General features: G+C 38.3%; 1 protein-coding gene across 1 annotated transcript in view; it reads left to right on the forward strand.

Moving 5' to 3' along the window:
* The window catches only part of NCK2 (NCK adaptor protein 2), an 89,784-nt gene that overhangs the window by 65,086 nt on the left and 2,774 nt on the right, over positions 1-21,924 (forward strand). Inside the window, exon 4 of the mRNA XM_069877171.1 lies at positions 13,695-14,416. Within this exon, the coding sequence (XP_069733272.1) occupies positions 13,695-14,416 (722 nt within the window). The remainder of the gene's footprint in view (positions 1-13,694; positions 14,417-21,924) is intronic.

Raw genomic sequence — 21,924 nt, forward strand, 5'->3', positions numbered from 1 at the left:
GTTTCTTCCATCTTCACAGTAATAATAGATCAGTCTGATTGCATGGATGACTGTTATTAGATGCTTTGAAAGGAGAAATGGGAGATGCTCGCAGTGGTTTCAAAACACAGGGAAGAGATTTCTTCCATTTGCATTTAAAGCACATGGGGTTAGGAGCTGGCAGTGCTGATACCACTGGAGTAATATAGCAGATGATTTGTATAATCAGGAATTCAAATTCTGTGCCACTTTCTGGAAACATGTCTTCCTCATGGTTGTCATTAATAACTAGACTTAGCTTAAGTGACTATTTTCAGTTCATTGATGATCTTTGAAGATCTAGATACATATTCTATAGCAGTAGCTCTGCATATGGAAAATGATGCAAGAAGATATCCCTGACAAAGAAGGATCTCCTATCTCACTATGAACTTGATATATACATAATGGCAGAAGAATATATTTATTTTGAATTAGTATTACTATTATGCATGTTATAGTAGTTACGCAGAATGCAAAACAGCCTCACAAATTTATGGTAACGGGCCTGTTTTATGCCTGTGAAAATTTAAATAACTTCATGCATATCAGCTATCATCCACTGAAAGTAGCATTAAAGGAATTGAAGTTTCTGCTTTGTGGAACTAAAATCAAACTTTCTGAAAAATACCGTATTATAATTTGTAAAGGAACGTGTCCTTAAGAAGGCAAAAAACAACAAAATTACGGAGTACTAATGTAAAAACCCAAACAAAACCAAAACAAACCCAAAATAAAACACAAACTTTGTGCTCTTTTGTACCTGCAGAAAAAAGAATTGAAAGCAAAGAAAGTTGATAAATTATCTGGAGAACTTGAGGTACAGAGCAATGCTATTTCTACTGCTTGATAAAAGACTCTCTATCAGATGTCTGCATTAGGCCCTTTATCTCATCTGAGGTGAAAAGCCAAAAACAGCAGTGAAAGCAGAAGCTGCAGCTTGTTGCAGTGTCCCCGAGCTCCAGTGCTGGCTGGTGTTGGGAGCAGAACTTTGCTCTTTTTTAGTTTACAACTCTATATATTTTATTCTGCTGAAAGTTTGTTTTGCGTTAATCATTTATGCTGGTGGATTATTTAAAGGATTTGTGGCTTCAAGAGTTTGACGCAAGCATATAATGGAAACCACAGTGTGTCCTACCTTTCAGCAGATTTTTCTAATATGATGGTTGCAGTAAAATGTTGCAAGGCTGAAGGTGCAAAGAATTTTAGTCCATGTTGAGTGAAAAAATTTGTCCTTTGTATTATGTTAGAGGTTTTGTGTAATAGGTACTTCTCTCCCCCCTCCCCATACAGTGTGTGTATGTGCTTGGAGGTACAATTTGACCTTCACAGGTTACAGAACAAGCCTCTATTGTAGTCATAATTATATTTTTAAATGATAAAAGGGTTGTCTTAACTCAGTGTGGCTGCGTATTCTGGTGTCTTTGGTATGACTTCCCTCTGCTGTCACCTTCAAGGACCCTTCGTTTCTCCCTTCTCTGAGCCAGTTAACGTTTCAACCTGTAATCGTGTTTGGCCAGAACTTAGCTCCCATGGTTATTTCATTTTTCCCTGTAATCACCCTGTTGCCACTGGCTCTTACGCACAGCCTACTTCAGCTGTGGAGGCAGAGCTTTTTGCTCTCTTGATGTTAAAAGTTTGTGTGTAACCCCTCAACTCTTTTGATGTTTCTTTTTTTCCATAGAATAAAATCCTTTAAGCAACTTGCTGATTATCTCTTCTTCCAAGGCAGTGAAAATAAGAGTATGGTTTGGGTTTGGGTTTTTTTACAAGTAGTGTCTTATACTGGAATTTGTTGCATTGTGTTCCTTTCTGTCCTCCTTTCCCTCGAGCTTCTGGAAGGACCAAAGCCTGCTGAAGCAGCAGAGCTGTGGTCACAGTGTGTGTGTTGCATCCTGCTGTGGGGGTTGAACCCTTCCTGTGAACAAGTGCTGTGTGGGAGGGTGCAGTGACCATGATTCTTCAGAAAATGTGGTCTCTGTGCAGTCTGCATACTGTCCTCTCCTTCGCCTTCACGTCCGAGCACATGAAGATGGTAGCAGAGAAGAAGCAGTTGACAGTAGCTGATTTGGAGGTCTTGCATATGCCTTGCATGGTGTGTGTATAGCTGCATCACCCTTCTAAAGGCTGAACTAAGTTCATAGAAGCATAGAATAGTTAGGGTTGGAAGGGACCTTAAAGATCATGCAGTTCCAACCCCACTGCCATGGGCAGGGACACCTCCCACTAGATCAGGTTGCCTAAGTCCCTATCCAACCTGGCCTTGAACACCTCCAGGGATGGGGCATCCACAACCTCCCTTGGTAACCTGTTCTAGTGTCTCACCACTCTCATGGTGAAGAAATTCTTCCTAAGATGACTGGTAAAAATCATTAGCCTGTGTTTGTATTCTTGGGGACACTATTTTTCTAAGAATTCCAGTGACTCAAAGGACAAGTGACTTTTCTGTATTGAAGTGATAGTGGCTGCTCTTTCTACCATCTTAGAATCATTGGGGGATTCTTCTTATTTATGTGTGGGTATTTCTTCCATTATGTGTCCCTAAATAAACCCTTCAGTATTACTGGATGTCTCTTTTTGTTTTGTTTTTGAAGCCTTGGGCTGTCTTATCCATGGTGTTTCATAGTATTATTTTGTTGCTTTTTTTTGGTGTGGTCCCACTCTCTTCAATTGATTTGTTTCTCGTGTTTTTTTGAAGGCTGAACAATAGCTGGCCATTCTGCCACACGTTTTCATACCATGCATAGCAAAGTTTCTGAATTAGCATTAATGCCAAAAAACCTGTGCTTTGTCTTAGAATGTACAAGAGAAGATTTCCTTCCTTTCCCTGAGTCTCAAAAAGGTTTTGTTTTTTGGAGCGTGTTCATAAAGCAGGGTCTGAGTTGTAAACAATGTGTGCAGACACCCAGCATAAACCTGCTATGTGAGAGAAAATGCCCACTTCTGTTGTTTTTAAGGAAGAGGATTGCGTTGGCTTTCTTTGAGAGTCACTTCAGTGGTAAATATAATTGTTTACTGACAAGTAGTCTTTGTGGTCTTGGCAAACAGATATGGATAAACTCGGCTTGTAATGTGAATGAGTGGTCACGTTGGCCAGGTGGACATTTGGCGCCCTGTTTCTGCTGAGTGACTATTCGTGGCTCTATTTTGCTTCAGAAAACTCATTTAGGACTTCGGCTAAATTGTGCGCAATCATTGCCATCGCTCCTGTTCTGTTTTTTGGACCTTGTAAATGAAAGAAAAAGGAAAGTGAAAGAAAACAGAAAGGGAAAATATATTTTGATGTAGTGAAAATGTTACTGTTCTTGTACATGAACTCTACCAATTTACAAACCTGCAAGATTCTTTTTTGAATTGTTCCTTCAGAAAGTTATTCTTCAGAACAGGAGCTAAATTTATTACTACTAATTCATTATTTTGTTTTAATCTGCAAAAGAAATTGCTTTAGTTTGTGTGTGAGTTGTGAGCTCAGAGAAGCTGGAGCTGGTTGTTTAAGTGAGCCGTTTTCCCCTTGTACTTCCCCTTAAGTGATGGGAAGGTCTGGTTTTGCATTTGTAGTGGCAAATAACCTGAGAGCCCTTGATTAATGAAGCTGTGGGCATTGCAATTCAGAGAGGACCTTAGAAAAGGCGGTATCTGCTTGACTTTCCTTTCCTAAAAGGAACTTCAAATAAAATTGAATTATCTATGACAGGCTTCTAAGGAGCTCTGAAGTTTCCAAAGAAAAGAGTAATAAACACCTTGGATTTTCTTGTAACGTAGTACTTAATGTTTGAAAACATCAGAATAGTATAGCATTGTAATTCTGAACTTATGGGAGAATTACTAAGGCTTTACCTCATGCTTGCTCTTGGTTATGGGCCAACTGGAATGAAACACTATAACCTTAAAGAGCAGCTGACCGTCTTACATTCAGGAGGGACTTTCTTGAACTTTTCAGTACTAAGAGATTGCCCTTTAGTCAGTATTTGCATCGTTGTCTTCTAATGCATTTATTTGAGTTGAGGGACTTTATCATTACTATTTTGTAATTTATCTGTTCAGGTTTGGACTTCATGATCTGAGCTTCAATCTGTATTTGTAACACCTATTAAGCCATTCATTTTCATGTACAGAATTGAAAGCAAATTTGAGTAAAGAAGTAAAAAGACCAAGTGAGTACTATAATCATCCATATCCAACATAGAATGATTCGGTCTGTTTTCTGGAAGAGTCTTTGAATTGGAGGGTCATCATTTTGCATCAGGGTAGTCTGTTTTGTACTTGCTGTATTATTTTATAAAAAATAGAACATCAAATGGGTTCAGGTTAGCGAGTGGGATTTTTATTCCAAGCTGTCCCATATGCTTCTTTCACTTCGTATAAATGGGAGATAGATAAATATAAATCATCTTTTCATCAAATTCTGGAGCAGGAAGAGGAGCATAAACTATTGTATACTTAGTAAGGGATAGAAGTGTGTATTGGGTAGACAGTTTGGAGCACCACATGCATTTTAGGGATTTTTTTTGACGATGTTCTGTTAGTGTTTGCAAAGGAGAGGCAAAAGAGTCTGGCTTTCCTTCTCTGCATCAAGGGAACTGAAAGCACTGAAAAGTCCTAAACGGCTACTGTGCTTTCTCCCCCATACTTTATAAATCTGTTCTTAGAGTGACAGGGCTTAAGTTGGTCCTAGTTTATTTTTTCTTATCAGGGCATCTGACAAAATCAAGAAAGCATCATTAATATGATTACAAAATATCTTTATGGAAATATCTTTAAATGATTTCTCTATGAAAGCAAAGGCTGTTTAAAACAGACTGTCTTCAATTGAAATTCATAGACAGAAATTGGAACCGTGGATCTTGAGAAACCCCGTTCATTTTATATGCCTTCTATTTGAGACTGAGATAGCTGTTTTCCTATTCCACAGAGGATTTAAAATCCCCAGGGGGTTTTAAATTTGCCTAGTAAGACTTCATCTACTTCACTTTTCTATTAGAGTAAGAACATAGATGTGATGGTTTATGGAAGCCTTTGGATTGTGTGTTGGATGCCTTTGGAAAACTCTGACGGGCTATATCCCAATAGTATATTTTTCATTTTTAACTTCTTGTTCTAAAATGCTCTGGGTACAGGAAACTGAGTACCCAGTACTAGAATTTGAATATATGTTGCTCGATAACAGATAGGCATATTTAACACAGTCTAAATCACAAGAATTTAATACAGCAGTTGTTTTTAATACGGTTGGGTTGATTTCTTTGTGGTAGCCTCTGTACCAAATAGTGTTTGCTGTATGGGAAACTTTGAAACTACTTATTCCTGTATTTGAAAAACAGTGATAAAAGCAGCCTGGTTTTAGCAACGTCAGGAATTCACTTTTGACATTTAAAGCAGTATTTCAGTTGTCTGATTTGTTCTAGTGTAGCTTTTCTTGATATTGAGCTTCTTAAAGAGGACATAAAGAATTATTAATAGAGTTGTAAGGCTTCATTTCTGTATCACAAATGCAGTTGAAGATTTCTGGAATTTATAGCAATGTCCTTTAAAGAATGCTATTGATGGAGATATTACTTCTAAAATACTGACTCTCCCATATGGATCTTGGTCTTTGAACGTTTGCTTGGAAACTGAATGTGTAGGTGGAGGGGGAAGAGTGGGAGCTTGCAGACAGAGAATGTGCAGAGGTATTTGGTTTTTGTTTCTATGTAACAGAAGAAACTCCAGCCTGCTAAATTCCTTTTTAATAAAGAAGCAAAGACAAGTTATTTTAAAATTATAAAAATAATAATACTAATATATAACAGAAAGCTAAATGAATGTCTGATCTGGACATTCCAGCTGTCAAAATGTTATGTATTTATCTCCGAATTGGGTGAATTAATTACTTAATTTACATAATTTTATATTTTTTCCTAAGAATTTTACTAATAAGTTAATTACATCTTTCTTAATACATTTTTTTCTTTGTTTTAAAAAAGGCACTCTATGCTTTGCATGTTTATTAACCGTAGGCATTTATACACGATGTAATTCAGAGCCTTAGTATTAGGAAATTAATAACTTATTTGGTAAACAGAAAAGAATAATTTTTCTTTAACTGTGTGTGTGAAGCCAGATGGAGTTCTATTCAAGTTCACAAGAAAAGTCATGATTTTAAATATCTTAAATAAAAATTGGCTAAAATATCGAATGAATATTACCCCCAAATAAGATGGGATTCGATAAACTTGTTTTTCTGCTGCATTTCACATAAAAAACTTGATTAGTAAATTGAGAATTTCTGATTAGCCTGTCTTTGAAGACCTTTAGAACTAGGAGAGCTGTTCTTTAAAATTTAGGTTTATATTTGGGAGAACTAATACATATTTCTTTCTCAGATGAAAATGATTGTTTAACTTTTCATGTAAGTCATTAAACTTAATAGAATTTATTTAAAAAATGTTTCTAGCTCTTTCAGAGTTGACTATTATTCTTCAGCTCTTAAACAAGCTCTTGCTCTAGGTATTTATACTGGGAGTTCCCCTAGGTCATTTGTTTGACTTCATTACATTTATCAGCCTCAAACTTGTTTTGCTTGAATGTTTCAGCTGTTTAATGGAAATTGTCGTAATAGATTATAGTAATGTTAAATTTTTCATCTCTGGAGTACATTGTGTCTATTTGAATTATAATGGATTGATTTTTAAAGAAGAAAAACTTTACTTTAAAATGTGATTAAAATGAAAATATTTTCATAAAAAGCCTATTGTACTTAAGCACTTTGTGGTGGCTTCTATGATTTTTTTATTTTTTTTAATACCGTAAAGCAAGTAGCACTCTATAAAGCATTTTACTTTAGAGGGAGGGTACACAAGTTGAGATACATTAAAGTTTCTATGAAAAATTTTACAAATAACTGCTTTGTCTTTTTTTAATTAAGAGAATCATGACCAGTAATGTAAAGAAATTTCAGTAACTGGGAATTTGTAATACCAATGAAAGAGCCTTTTTAAATTTTTTTTTTCTCATAAATAAATTTTCAGATACTCATTCATGATATATTTAAAACCGAGGCTTTGATATCCTGGTGAGAGTTGTGGCAGCATGGATAAGATTTAAGGCAAAAGCTGAAGGAACCCTCTCCCTGGAATTTTTTCCCTTTTTCCTCCTCTTTTCAATACTTTCATTTTTCTATATTGGTCAGTTTGATGCTGAACAGCTGCGAACTCTCGTGCTGAAGTTGAACATCACTTCAAAAGGTGTTGCCGTCAAAAGCAAACTGTGAAGTTGGGCAAGGGTATTACTGCGTGGAAGGAGGAATGTGCTCAGCCTACGGCTGGGGGTTGAGGAACACTGCAGTCAAAAAATAAAAATCATCCCAGCATCACTTCATCTTGCTAAAGTTGTGCAAGTTAGACAGCTTTTGACAGAACTGTGCATCACGGGTTGAGTTTCTCTTGCCAACCTGCTTGCAGAGCAAGCCTCTTTGGGGAAGGCATGGTGGTTTGGCTAAGTTGGAGGCTGGTGGGGAGCCAGCTGGTGGGAAGGCAGGATCCTCTCTAGCCCTGCCTGCCTTTTCAAGTGGCCATCATGTCTCTTTCTGGAGGATTTAAAAACTAAAAACATCTACAAAACTTAGAGATAAAAAATGATATACAGTATTTTTTTAGCCACCTTTGTTTCTGACTGTACATGAGTGTGCTTTTAATTCATCTCCAGTATCAGCTCCTGTGTTTTCACTAGTTGATACAGCATAATTTCGTTTTTAATTGAGAAGAAGCTTTTTTGTATTTGTAAATAGACTATGAAAGAAAGTAGCTGGCAGTATTTGATGTACTATTAATTCAAGATACTTATTTGATGACCCTTATCATGCTTGAGTTAATTTTTTTGCTGATTTAGAGCTTTGTAATAATATTTGATAACTGGTAGAAAACTAATTTCAAACATGGAAAGTTGAATACATGATACAAAAATCAGTTCTGACTTGTTATGAAGAAGAATCCATTAAGATATGTAAATATAACAAAAAAAAAGAATATAAGAAGTTTACTTCCTAATTGCCATGGGGAAAGGGAAGGTAACAGGATTTCTCAGGAACATTTATTTCCACTGTATATTTAGATTTACAGCTGGCTACCCCAATAGTGATACAGGATATTTAAAGGATGCCATTCAGTAGAAATCTAGTCCCTTTAAGAGCACTCTTTTCCAAGAGCTCAGTTCTATTGGGGCGCTTTTGTTGTTGGGTTTCCAGTCTTTTTTATAGTTTAAAGGTCACTTACTTGGGGGCGGGGAGGAAGGGGCAGGGGCAGGGGAAATCCTTCTCTTGCTCTTGATATTTTAATAAGAAGTTCTTGGAGGGTACTTGAACAGTTTTATCTGGCATATTTAGTGGCATGGTCTCTTTCACTGAGTTCTAGATTGAGGAATTATGTTCTGGAAATTGGTCAGTGTTGCCTCTATGATTTCTCAAAGCAATGCAGTTTTATTGCATCATTTTCTGATAGGTCTTTTTTTTTTTGTCCTGTGAATTTTACTTGATCACAGGCAAGCTACAGAAAATGTTTTTGCTCATGAGTTATGTATTAAGATCAGAGAAGGTTTTAGAAGAGACATATTGAGAGAATTCAGGCGACACTAGTTTCACTTGCCAACTGTTTTTAAGGAATTGGCATTGGATATTGACTGACCTTTTTTTATACACAGAAGATGGGACGTTGGAAAGTCAGTAATCTGAGGTATCAAGCAAAATTAAAATTCTGTTGGAAAAGGACTGTGTTTTTCCTGTTTAAATTTAAATTACATACAAGATGTAATAAATTTACAAACTGTACCCTGGGGAGTGGAATGCTAGACGATTTGACTGCAAATATCTTCAGTGCTTAGTGCATGTTATTCTTAAATAGACCTTAATAAAGTAAATGTGAGTTCACATATGCCTACAGAGATGCATTATACAGTCATGTCTGTGAATCAGCTCCGTCACCTCCGCGAGTGAGTAGAAGCAGTTCAAATGCAAAGTGTGGTCACTCATCAGTTTCAGGCAAGGACTCAAGGCTCACAGGAGCCTGGAAAGACTCATCAAATAAGTCTTCCTTGAATTAGGAAAAGCTATCTGTTTTGTAAATAGGCTTTTTTAGTAAAGGTGCTGTGTAATATAAACCTTAATTAGCAAATGGAATCTAAATCTTGACTAATGGCAAGAACATCCATTTCTCTACAAGTGCCATGTATGTATATGATAAAGTATATATGAGGAGAAAGGTATAAAGATTATTAAATTTGTTTCTCCTAAGTACTAATTTTCATAAAGGCTGTAGCTGTGCTACAGGCTGTAGTGCCTTCACTGAGGCAGGAGGAAAGAGAAATCTTTCTTTCGGTTTTAGCAGGAGAAGGGTAGGCAGTTGGTGTATCTGTGCTGTGTGTCAGGCAGCCAAGCTTTGCGCCAGGAGTGTGGCCAGCATGGCAGAAGACATCGATAAGGGATGGGGAATCGTCAGTATTGCAGCATTGATCCAAAGGGGGAGTGACCTGAAGGAAATTCTGACACTTTGAGGCTTGGGTTGAGGGGAGCTGAAGACCTTTATTTTCTAGGGGAACTTAAGGAGCACAAGGTGAGAAGGCTAGAAGTGCTGCAGGGAGAGGGCATTGGAAGTCTGAGCTGGAAGACCTACAGGTTCAATGTAGGAAAGCCGTCATGGGGACAAGCTGGTAACGAAAGAGTGCAAGGCTGGGATTTGCACAATGGAGAGTTAAGAGGCAGGAAACATTCGTAGGAAACTGGTCTTCCTTCAGCCTGCTGCTCAAAAAGCTAGCTATTCTTTAGAGCTGCAACTGAGCGAGGAAAGGAAGAGGGCATGAAGTAATGTGGGAAGCATGCTTCTGAGTCAGCCTAGGACTCACCTTGGGGTCAGTGGATTTCTTTCACTGCAGAGAGAAGGAGGATTTGCAGTAGATTGCTTCTCTGGATATGATTCTAACCGTTTCTTTTTATCTTAGCAATGTATCCATCTAAAAATGAAACCTACTTGCACCACTTGGCAACCTCTTTGTAAGAAAGAAAAGAAAAAGGACTAGTTTAGTGTGGGTCGAGTGTAGACTGTGACCAGTGTAATTTCATACAAGACACCATACCATAAAACAGGCTTTCTGCTGCTTTGCAATGCTTTTTCTCCCACTCCTTTCCCATTGCTTGAAAGCTAAGCTATTCTTCTAGGTTTCTTATTCCAACAACTAGTTGTGTTGCAAAGGGTTATGGCTTCAGGCAAATGAGTCAGAATGGTAAAGTAAAATACTAGCTTACTAGTAGGCAAGTTTTCATTGAAACAAGGGCAATAAAAATGCCAGAATTATAACTGCAGTTGCAAGTATATTTGACTCTTCCAAAGGTGACTCCCACAGAGCTTGAAAGTTTTGTTTTCCATTAAGTTCCTTACATGGGCTTCATGCTATTTAGACATAAGAATAGGGATACTCTTACAAATAGTAGTATATGAAAATTCCTGTTAGTAATGGCAGTGTTTACTTTTCCAGAGGTGACTCATGTAGGTTGTACCTTTTTTCTTAAATGAAGCTGTGATTTTTGTCATAGATGCATACATAGTTTATGATCATCCTAACCTTATGCTTGCTTAGCTATTACCAACCATCCTACTAAATAATATTTTTTAGACTTCTTTTCTAAGGAAATGAAGCTTACAGTAGTCATGCTGTCACAGTCAGCTGTCGTCGTCCACCCATCTGTCCAGCCTTGATAACTCAGCCAATTTTAAGCAAACTTGACAGACTGGCAGAGACAAACTAACTTGTTTTCTCCAACTCGGTGCTTGGGAGGGTCATTGCTCGTGGCTGCCATTGGAGGAGAAGCCAATGCAATCCTAGCTCTTTGCTCAGTCCAGGCAGGGCTGAAAGGCAGTGGGATGCTGGGCATCATGCTTGGCTGACCAGCCCAGCAAAGGTAGGGAGCGCAGCACCAGGGGAGATGGAGTATACTTTTGGGGGCAGTTTGGAAGTTGCAGTGGGGAGCTGGAGGTATGAGAAAGACCTGGGAATGTGAATGCAGTCAAATGATAATGGGTCTTATTGTGGATTCAGCAGGAGATGGGGGAGGCAGAGCAGGAGTACTGCAGCAGGAGGTATCAAGAGGAAAACAGGAACAGATTTCATTCGTTCTTCTCGTGGAACAACTTGTTTCCTCTTCTGTCATAGTTGCAGTTATGAATGTTGTAACCTCACATAAAAAATGAGCGTTAAATAATGTGGCACATGTCCTTCTCTTGTGTTTGTCTCTGAATACTTACATACTTTGGTCAGACTAGTTGGTTTTGATGTACATGGCTGCTATTGAAAAAGGCTAATTGTTGCCTTGCTGTCAGCGAAGTTTTGTTACGTTAAATGTTAATCTTAAACTGAAGAGCTCCAACTGTCTTTATTGATAAAGGAAAAAAAGTGAAGTTTCTGATCTTGTTTTTCATAGTTATGGTGTGTGTTGAATGGAGAGGATAGAAAGGAACATTTGAAATGGCAGATGCAGCATTGGAAAGTTTGTAGAAAATGGGCAACTTAGGAAACTCTAAGTGAAAGAAAGTGCTTGGATGATAACCCTTTGCTAAATGTTTTGTCACCTTTATCAGACTTCAGAAACTTTTTTGAGAAATTGGGTGGGTTTTTTCACCTGTTTGACAACATTTTTTTTCTGTAGATACTTCTTTTTATGACATGTTTTTGGCACACTGCATCCCCGTGTCTCACAGTTATCTCTTTGCTCTGATATTCAGCTAGTCATCTCCTGGCCAGCTACTTCATCGTAGTAGCTGGGGTTTTATATTTAAGAGTTCTTCTGCTGTAATTCTAAGAAGTGATGCTACATCTATGTTGGAAAGCACATAAAAACATAAGCTTTTAATCTGCAAGATTTGGTCTCAGTGTAGGGCTTCACGTAGAGTGAATGAATCTGTTGAGCTACAGTTGTCTGTTTTTCATGAAGTTATGAGTAATTTCCCCCTTTTCCTAACAGAACGACCCTTAAGTTGTGTTTGTTTATATCACCCTAATTTAATGCTCCTTAGTTCTGATGCATCCTTGTCTTAAAATGACCTCTAAACTGATGAAAAATTCCAGTCTTGGCAGAGATCAGAGCCTGGCCAGCTTCCGATTAGCGCTTGCTTGGACACTCTTTTCCTGTGATTGTCTCCCCCAGTACAATAAGCTGCTCTCCCTCATTTTGCCTGAAAGTGGCTTTTGGCTGAAATGATGTAGTAGAATGACATTAGGATGTTAGCAGGCTCCAGCAGGAAGCAAGGAGCTGCTGGGGAGGGTTAGGAAACACTTTAGGATCATTGGAATTTTCTGCTGTCTTGTGAGACCTTAAGACTGTATTAAATAATGTATTTAACCCTTCTAGTTAGCAATCTGTGTGTTGGTGTGTGTGCACTGTTTGTGTTGTACAGCTAACCCTGTGAAATAAGCCGAGTAGTTTTACAGTCAACCAAACAGTTTTGAATTAACTGTATATACATGTACATATATTTGTATATATATTAAAAAACTGAACACACTGCAGCAGTGGAGTGGCTGGATTAAAGTCACGAATTGTTAGAAATTAAATCGCATTCATCTCTTTCTGTCAGATTATTTGAAGAAAAAAAGCAAAGTCCTGTTAATTTTTTTTCCCATTTAATCTGCCGTGATCAGCGTGTACTCATTGTCTCTCAAGAGAATCTCTTGCCTGCCAGCAAGGCTTTAGGAGCATAGAGAAAAGTAAAAAAGCTCCTGTTTCTGTGTTGTTTTCCCCTTTGTGTCCCTTGCATGACAGTTTGGGTGTCGCTTGGTTTGTGCTGTACAGAGACTTCACCTTTTGTGGTCTCTTCACAGCACTCATCAATGAATTTCATAAGAGAGAGCTACTTGTTCACTTTATCTTCCTTTTTATATATAAGCTTAAGCAGCCCTTGTTGCAGAAGTCTGAGAAGTACACCAAGTGTGTTGTACAGTTTTTTTTCTGTATTTGAACAGACATTAGCATGGTCCCTCTAATGGAAAAAAAAAGAATCTATGTATTTAATACTACTGTTGTTTCTTCTGTGTGTTGTATTTCATGTTCTAATTAAAGCCACAACAGTACATCATTGGAGGATTATAAAGGATTTTATGCAGATGATTTTCCTCTCAAGAAGGCTGGGACAAAATGTAGATAAAAGAGGTGTGAATTTAAAAAGGGGGCTTGCAGTTTGAAGGAGTTGCAGCTGTAGCTTTGTGGAGACTGACTGTAGGGATGAAGAGAGCAAAATGTAATCTGCAGAGAAACTTTTATTGCTGTGCTAGTTTGTTTTTGCAGGTTTTCTTTCATGTTGTGCTTGAGCCAAATTAAAGTCATCACTGAAATTAAAAGGCATGATTGTTTTGGTTGGATTTTTAAGAGACATAACAGCAAGCTGTGCAATCGTTGCAGTGATTAGCTGTTCTCATAGTGAAGAAACCACTGTTTTTAAGTGTGTTAAAACTCTGATACTTCTGGGAAAGGAAAAGAGCCATTATAACACAAATTGCTTCTTACCTAATGGTGCATCAGCTGGATGTTAATCTCTTAAAGGGTTGCTGTTTTCCTGACTAGTGTTGTTAAAGTGATGGAGGACGTGTCACCAAATCCAGCATTTGCAGTCTGGGAACAAACATGCAGAGTGACCACTTCACATTTCTCTCTTTAACAGGTTTGGGAAAGACCAAGAGAAAGACCAGCGCGCGAGACGCCTCACCCACTCCTAGCACAGACGCAGAATACCCATCCAATGGCAGCAGCGCCGACCGGATTTATGATCTTAACATTCCAGCCTATGTGAAATTTGCCTATGTTGCAGAGAGGGAGGATGAACTGTCCCTCGTTAAAGGATCCCGAGTGATTGTCATGGAGAAGTGCAGCGATGGCTGGTGGAGAGGTAGCTACAATGGACAGATAGGCTGGTTCCCTTCGAACTATGTGGTAGAGGAGGTTGAGGAGGCAACAGCAGATTCACCGAGCTTTCTCAGCTTAAGGAAAGGGGCTTCCATGAGTAACGGCCAGGGCACCAAAGTACTCCACATTGTTCAGACACTGTATCCATTCAGCTCCGTCACAGAAGAAGAGCTCAATTTTGAAAAAGGGGAAACGATGGAAGTAATTGAAAAACCAGAAAACGACCCAGAGTGGTGGAAATGTAAAAATTCCAGAGGGCAAATCGGTCTTGTTCCTAAAAACTATGTAGTAATCATTAGCGATGGTCCTACCATTAACACTTCCCATCCACCTCAGATAAGCTACACAGGACCATCTTCTACAGGACGTTTTGCTGGAAGAGAGTGGTATTACGGGAATGTTACCCGACACCAAGCAGAATGTGCTCTGAATGAAAGGGGAGTGGAAGGAGACTTCCTCGTTAGAGATAGTGAATCTTCGGTAAGTAGTACTCAGCCCTGCAGTCTTTGTAATACCTGATGCTTGGGTTAGCAAGCATGACAGTTAATAGCTTCCCTACCTGTGGTACAGCTCTTTTCACCCTTAAAGAAGCAAGATGCGCTTCGGCATTACCAGCTGAGATGCTTACTGCTTCTTCTTGTTAGAATCAGTCTGTTACTGAAATGCAGTGACATTTACACTGAAATTTCACAGCTGTTGGCTGTATTATCCAGGGTTTCTTAATTAGTAGGCAAGCAGCTAAGTATTTCAGTCTTTAATTTAACTTTTCATGTGTTCTTCATATGCAATCCTTCTTACATTTGTAGTGCTATGAGATAAATAATTCATCTTAATAGTGAATTTGATCATTAACGTGATTTTTAAAACTTATTTTGAATGGGATCTTTGCATTGATCAGTTTTGTTCTGCCTTTAATTGAATAATAACATAGGTTCCTTAAACTATTGGTTAAAATCCCATTTTAATGTTTTTCTGCTCTTCCTACGTTATTTAGATAGTAATAGGCAAAGTTATTCTATATAGTTGTTAAGATTGTGATAAACAACAGACAGGGTCAAGTCAGCAGCTCATATGCATTCTAAATTCACCCTTGATGACATGTAATGCTGGTTAAGAATCATTATGATTATGAAAGTTCAAATTTTAAGTTACACTGAAAGGCCTTTCATGTATGCTGAGGCCAGAGAATTTTTAGTTAAAACACTCAAAATTTAATTATCCCTTCACTGTGATTTTTAAGAAGTGGTGATTTTAATAATTCCATAATATATCTTTCAAAAGGTACCTAAAGAAATAAAATAAAATTAGAGCCATTCCATGAAGACAAATTGTCGTTCAGTAGATGTCACCATCTAAGTATTTTATTGTTTTATGTATTAAGAACCAAAATTAATATAGATATATTAGCTCAGTCTTTCAATTTCAGGATACAGTACTACTAAAATAAGTATAGCTCATATTGCTATGGACATCTAGCTATAAGCCGTACTTGTATCAGGTTTCACTGTGCCCAGGGCTCTCATGGTTTACAGTGTAGACTGTGAATAAAAACTAAAACAGTGCCAGCTGCTTATAGTTTGAGCTGTAATGTGTTTTTTAAAAGATTTCTTGACTCTTAATTAATGTCTTCAGAAGGCTGTGTTGGTTGCACGTGTCACTTCTGGTCAGAACTTGCAATATTCTTTATTATAATTGTCTATAAATATGGGGAGGACTGTTCCCGTGTCCTATTCTTTGTGTAAATTAGTTCAATAATGGATCATCAGCAGGTGTTGGCGTGACTGCATGCTGGAAAAGAAACAATTTATTTTAAGTAAGGGGAAGAATCAAGCTTGAGCTCAAATCTGGAAGTAAAGATCCTTTTTGCTCCCGTTACTGTTTTAGAAGCATGTTTCATGTTTTCATTTGCTGATTCCGTTCTTCCTAAGTTGCAATTTCAGCTACTCAGAATAGGTCCCAGAATGAAGTAGCAGAATCTGAGGTAGTATCGAGGCAGATACATTAGGTAGCAGATATTCTGTGCCCTCAGAATGAAATTGTTTTTCTGACCAATGAACTACAAGACAGCTTTCTAGATGAGCAGAGTCCATCTTCAGAATTAACAGAGCCTGTGTTTTTAGTAGAATGACACAATAGCTTTCGAACTACCCTTTCTTTGAAACTTTGTCTCATTGAGTTCCTGTTTCTGCTCTTAGATAACTGTATTCACTAAACAAAGGCAAATGCAAATAAACTAGCGGAGAAAAGGAAGAAAATAGAAATTAAATAAAAATAAATCACAGGAGAGCAAAAGGAAAAATAGACTTAGAGGCTGAGAGGAATCAAGTTTGTTTAGTCAACAGAAGAAGAGACTGAGGTGGAGCATACAGTCTTCTGAAATGTAGAAAGCCACTAGGCTTTCTTTGTCTGCCCAGCTGGTAGAAGCTCAAATTTCAGATCTGGATGCTGTATTTTAGGTTATCCTGAGACAGTAGCTATCAGTTGTCTTTCATCTTTTGGGAAACTGCCACTGGGGCAGTTTGAAAAACGTTACTTAAAATACAAAAATGTGCAGCCATTTCTCAGTGCGTGCTATGACACAGTGACCACCGTGCTATGGCTCATTTCTTTGCTTTTAAGAGTCCATCTCTTGAATAAATGAATTTCCTTGAAAGGACACAGTAACCTTTTAATTGAATATGACATCATAACACTAAGCGTACTTGTATTCAAAGCAGTTTCAAATTTGCTGCCTGCATTGTTGCTGGGGAAATTCTCATTTGTGGAGCACAAAAAGATTTGTTCAGCGTGTGATCTGCAAAGTATTTCCAACATCTAGTGCTTACTGGGATCCAAGAAAATTTACTCAATTCACATTTCAGCAAGTTCTTTTGCACACACAAAAAAACCCCCAAAAACCCAAACAAACGCAAACACAAAAAAACCCCAACCTGTGCTGAATTGAGGAACTTATCTTTTTTTTTTCTTTTTCTAATCTTGACCTTGTCTTGTGTATCCTGTATTTGGTGTTTTCTTGAGCAATGAGAAAGACTGTGGTTATGCATGTAAACTCCTTTTTTGTCTTAGTACTAGAGAGTTTTAATTTTTGTTAGATTTAAAGGAAATATTTTACTACATCTCAAACTTATCTCCCCTAATCTTTATATGTCATACCATTGTATAATTTTTTGTGCATCTGAATTGTGACAACATTGCAGATGGGGTTTGGGATTGTTTTGGGGTTTTGTTTTTTTTTTTTGATTAATGCCAAGACTGATCTAAAAAGTGAATGGGCATACTTGATAGCATTGGGAAACAGGTCACACAAGGTCTATTTCAAGCTTATTATGTAGGGAATAAATAAAGATTTTAGAAACAACTCCTAGATCCTTGTCATCCTGCTGATGTAGTGCCTGATTTTTTACCTCTTTCAGGGTTTTCTGTAGCCTTCCATCACCATAGGTGCAGAAAGTCAGCTGTATAAAAGTTTTCTTTAGATTACTTTGAGTTTTGTTCTTGTTACTGAGCTATGAAAAGCTCTCTTTTGGTAGATGAAGATTTGTATTATTCTGTATTCACATGGTGAGAGTAATATTTTTCCAGTTCAAATTTTAGTAGTTGAAAGATTTTATGATGTTTGTCTAGATTTAACTTACCAGATGCTTGTCTCACTGGTACATTCCTTTAGCCAAAAATATTTTCCTCTGTTGCATTTAGACCTAGGGGATGCTGCCATAGTGGAGAATATCCTAAGATGAACTCTGTCAGGCAGATAGGAGCCTGATTATCTTCATTAATTACGAAATACTATTATTAGAACCATAAACTTGTTTGAACCATTTAAGCCCACAGCTTATGTAACAGGCACAGTTACCTACTGATAACATTTTTTGCCAACTCTGGTGTACCTAGATAATGTCACCTTAGTTTTGAAGATGTAAAGGAAGAGACAAAGTAGAACATAACGTAGACGGAAGTATGGCTTGATCCATTCTTTCTCTTGCAGGCTACTCAGCTGATAAAACCTGAAGTTTATTGTCTCACTTAAGTAGCACTCTTGAACAAGTAATATGGATTTACTCTATGCAGTCTTCGTACAGCCACCTCTAACCCTTTTTGAATTGCAGGCTCTTTAGCACTCAGATTTTTATTCTGTCTGTGTGGCACCTAAGCTAAGGCAAACAAGTCTTGGCTGACACCATTGGCCTGGGTTGGGTAGGTGATCATCAAGCTTTGAGGATGTAAGATTCCACTGGGCAGAGAGGCAAATTTGGAAGGAAGAGGGTTTTTTATGTTTAGATTCACCCTGGGAAACAAGTGTGCCTGCAAGTGCTGTAGCTAACAGGAAGCAGTAATATGTTGTGGCTGGTGATGTGGGAGGGCAGCCACACCACACCTCTAGCTTCTGAGCAGATCCTCTGCTGCATCCACCCTTAGACTTCAAAGGAAGCTTCTGTCAGAACTTGCTGTCCCCTTGTACTACACTGTTAGTGGGTGTGAAACTGATTCACAGTCCTGCAATGTGTTTGCATGAGGCAGAAAAGGTGATGTTTTTCTCAAACCAATTCTGTTCGTTAACATGAATGAGCTGTGAGATTTTTTGGATGATTTCAGGAGCAATTATTCAATAGGAAGTACTGGCTACGTTCTGCCAACAGTGTCACAGCTGTCAAGTTATAGCAACTGATCCTAAATGGGGTTGCAGGGTATAGTATTAAGATGATACTGGTGGTTGTTGATGTATTAAGGTGATATTGAGGATTGTAGGTGTGACTGCATTTGTGTCTGTCCTTTGAGATTGCATTTAGCTTCTGTGCTCTTTGACCAGCAGTGGGAGGAGGTACACGTTGAGGGTTTGTATGCTTTGAGGTGCTAATCTATAGCATTCAGTGTCCCATATTTTCCTGGTGTTTTAATCCTACAAGTGTTGGATAGAAGCAGTGAAATGTGGCAACTTCAAAAACTGAAACATTGTCATGTTCTGTGACATGCTGTGATTGATGAGTACAGCATAGAGAAGGACAAAGTTTATCTTTAAAAATAGGCTTAAGGAAATATCCTAGTGGTTTATTTAAAATGGAAGAATAGAAACCTTATTAGAGCTATATTTGAAGACTGATGGATGCCAATTCATGACCTGTGTAACATTGATTTTGGAACATAGTGAACATTACACTGAGAGGAAGGGTGTTTGCTTCTATCTAAAATGAGGTGGAAGAGGTAGAAAAAGGCATTTTTAACCCTCCCAGATGGGTCTCTCCAGCCTGACCTTAGACCTTTGAGCTATGGGTTGGGTTTTTTTTGCTAGGTAATTGAGTAGGAGGAAGAGTGAGGGGAATACCTTTGGATGGAAGTGGAAGGAGCTGGGGAGTTCCAGGTCGCTCACAAATGGGGGCTCTAAGGGTTTAGAATAGTCTGAAGAATCAGTGCATGAGAATATTTTCCATGGAGGAAGGGCATTGCCAAGTAGAATTGGGTTGAAAGGGGAAAAATATAAGTTACACGATCAGAGGGAGTTATTTTTCCCAACATTGCTTTATAATTTGTCTTCATGATAAACTTTTCCACTGTTTTTGAAAAGACAGTGAAGTTCCTGACCAAAGATTTAAAATTAAAGCAACATCTTCCTACTTTGTATTCCATGTGCTGGAAGCACCAGCTAACTTAAGGTCATCTTAGTCATACAGAGTTAAAGGAATCTGAAATAATTGCACCTGGACTGAAGAGCTGCAGATGCATAGCAGCTAATCCTCAATTTTCCGGTTTAGGAATTGATTTAACTTCAGGTTTAGGTCTTCCCAATTATGACAGTGTAGAAATATTCACAGGTTCCCTGCCATGAAGCTGTGCTTTATAATTCTGTTGCAGAATCATCAACCTCTCTACAGATTTCAGGGATTAAAGCTTATTTCTGATGTGCCTTTATTTGGCATATATGAGGCTTTTATTCCTGGAAAAGTTAGTGTGCAAACATCCAAATATAGCAATTAAATTAAGAGGGAGAAGGAAGAAAAATTGGCCAGCAGTTGAAACTAAATAGCTTAAACAGTAAATAAAATAAACAGAATTGGAGCTAACCCAAGGAGGACAGCAGGGAACCAATTCATGCTACATGGAACCAGAGTACTTTGAAATGGTAATGTTAAGAGCAGTAGTTTATCTAGAGATTTTTTTTGTTTGTTTAAAATACCCTTTTTAAGCATTTTGTATGTTTATTAGAGTGCAAAAGAACCAAAATAGAAACAAATGAAAGTCCAGTTGCTTTTGCTGTTTGCCTTTGTATCCTGTAGAAGTAACTACACTGAGGCCAATAAAGGGTTTCAGCATTTTTGCAACAGCTGTTTGAGCTCTTCCATCTCTTTGCACCGGATGATGGCTCTCAGAAGAGTTAGATCAGCCTTTCCGCTATTTTCTTTTAATTGAATCAAATCATGAAAAGAATAAACTTTGTAACATATTCTGAAGAAAATAAGCAATAATAATGTCTTCTATTTATGCATCAAACTAATTAGCTGCTCCAAGGCTGGAAAGAATAGGCAATAGTTCAGGAGAATGTTCATTCATTAAAGTTGTAATTAAAATGAGAGGAAAAGTATTTAGTGTATTGTGTAGATCACCTCATGAAGAGGTAAGTCTGGCCAGTGCCTAGAACATAGGACAGTAGATCAGAGGTGGAAGACGTATAATTTTTACAGGCTGAAAACAAGTGTGCGTTGTCAGAAAATACTAAAACTTTGTTGAGTGCAGAGTGATTATTTCAGTTACTTTTAAACTTTTTTCATAATAACTTTTCCTGTTCCTAAAACAAAAAAAAAACAAAACAACAACAAAAAAAGCCATGTTTGGTTCAGATTATGAACTTCCCGTTTGTAAGTTCTTCTATTTTATATGAGAGCCCTTTGGATACTGGTTTACATTTGGTGTAGGGATCACCCATGGAAGCACAAGAACATAGCAAGACTTAATTTTGGGGTTTTGACTCCTAAGCAGCTAGTAAGTGTTCCCCTCCATGCAGTCCTTGAAGAGATCCTATGTACCTGCCTGGTAGCCTACATTTAGAGCAGAATGATCAGCACACTGCCCGGAGCTCGTGCCCTAAATCTGTCTTCCATGAGCCTGTGGTCCTGGAGGTGCTGCAGAGATTTGTGCAGGACTGTGGTTTGTTATTGTTTAATGGCTGCTGATGGTCATGGAGATGATCATGGCAACAGATCCTAGGCTTTCATGGTTATGGCTGCCACAGGGTTTTTCTACCCTGCATTTGGGGTCTTAACCACAGCACAGTGTTGGTACAACCAGATTAGCTTTAACCTAGTAGAGGCAGGTGTTGAAAACAGGTCAGTTGTGGTGTGAGCTCTGCACCAGCTTGTTTGTGTTACTTCTGAGGCAGGAGTTTAGTATCAGAGTAGCTGGCTTAAAATAGCAGCTTTCAAACTGGAATGGATGACAGGGCACGAAATGTATCTTGGGTGGAGCACTGAAAACCCCAAAGATATGCTATTAGACTTTTTTTTCCATCCCTCTCCCCTCCCTAGTCCTCTCCTCTTGGCAATCACAGGGGGGTGTTGCATGTTTTTTGAGACAGTGGATTTGGAGCAACTCAATGCCTGAAACAGCCTTCCTGATGGAACGTGCACTTAGTCAAGGCCTGGTGGCACCAGGTTGTAGATGAAAGAAGTAATTCTTCTCTGAGTGTTGTGTAAAGTGACTGTTAAAGAAGTGGTGCTTCTGGATCTGGAATGTGGTGGCTTGAGCTAGAAGGGTGTTAGTCCAGATATATGGGGAACTACCTGCTGGCTTGAGCTGTGTGGGAGGGGAAGAGCTGCTGCCCGAAGCCAAGGTGTAAGCCTGTGAAGTTGGGCCACAGCCAGATCCACATCAGGGGCTTTGTTTGCTCTGGGCAGGGCAGATGAAGTAGGAAGGGAAGGCAAAGAAGGCATCAGTTCTAAAATAGGTGAGAGGGAGATGGAAGGGATGGGATTTTGGAATAGGCAGGATGTGTGGATCAG

This window comes from Phaenicophaeus curvirostris, chromosome 1, assembly GCF_032191515.1.
Source record: "Phaenicophaeus curvirostris isolate KB17595 chromosome 1, BPBGC_Pcur_1.0, whole genome shotgun sequence".
Taxonomy (NCBI): domain Eukaryota; kingdom Metazoa; phylum Chordata; class Aves; order Cuculiformes; family Cuculidae; genus Phaenicophaeus; species Phaenicophaeus curvirostris.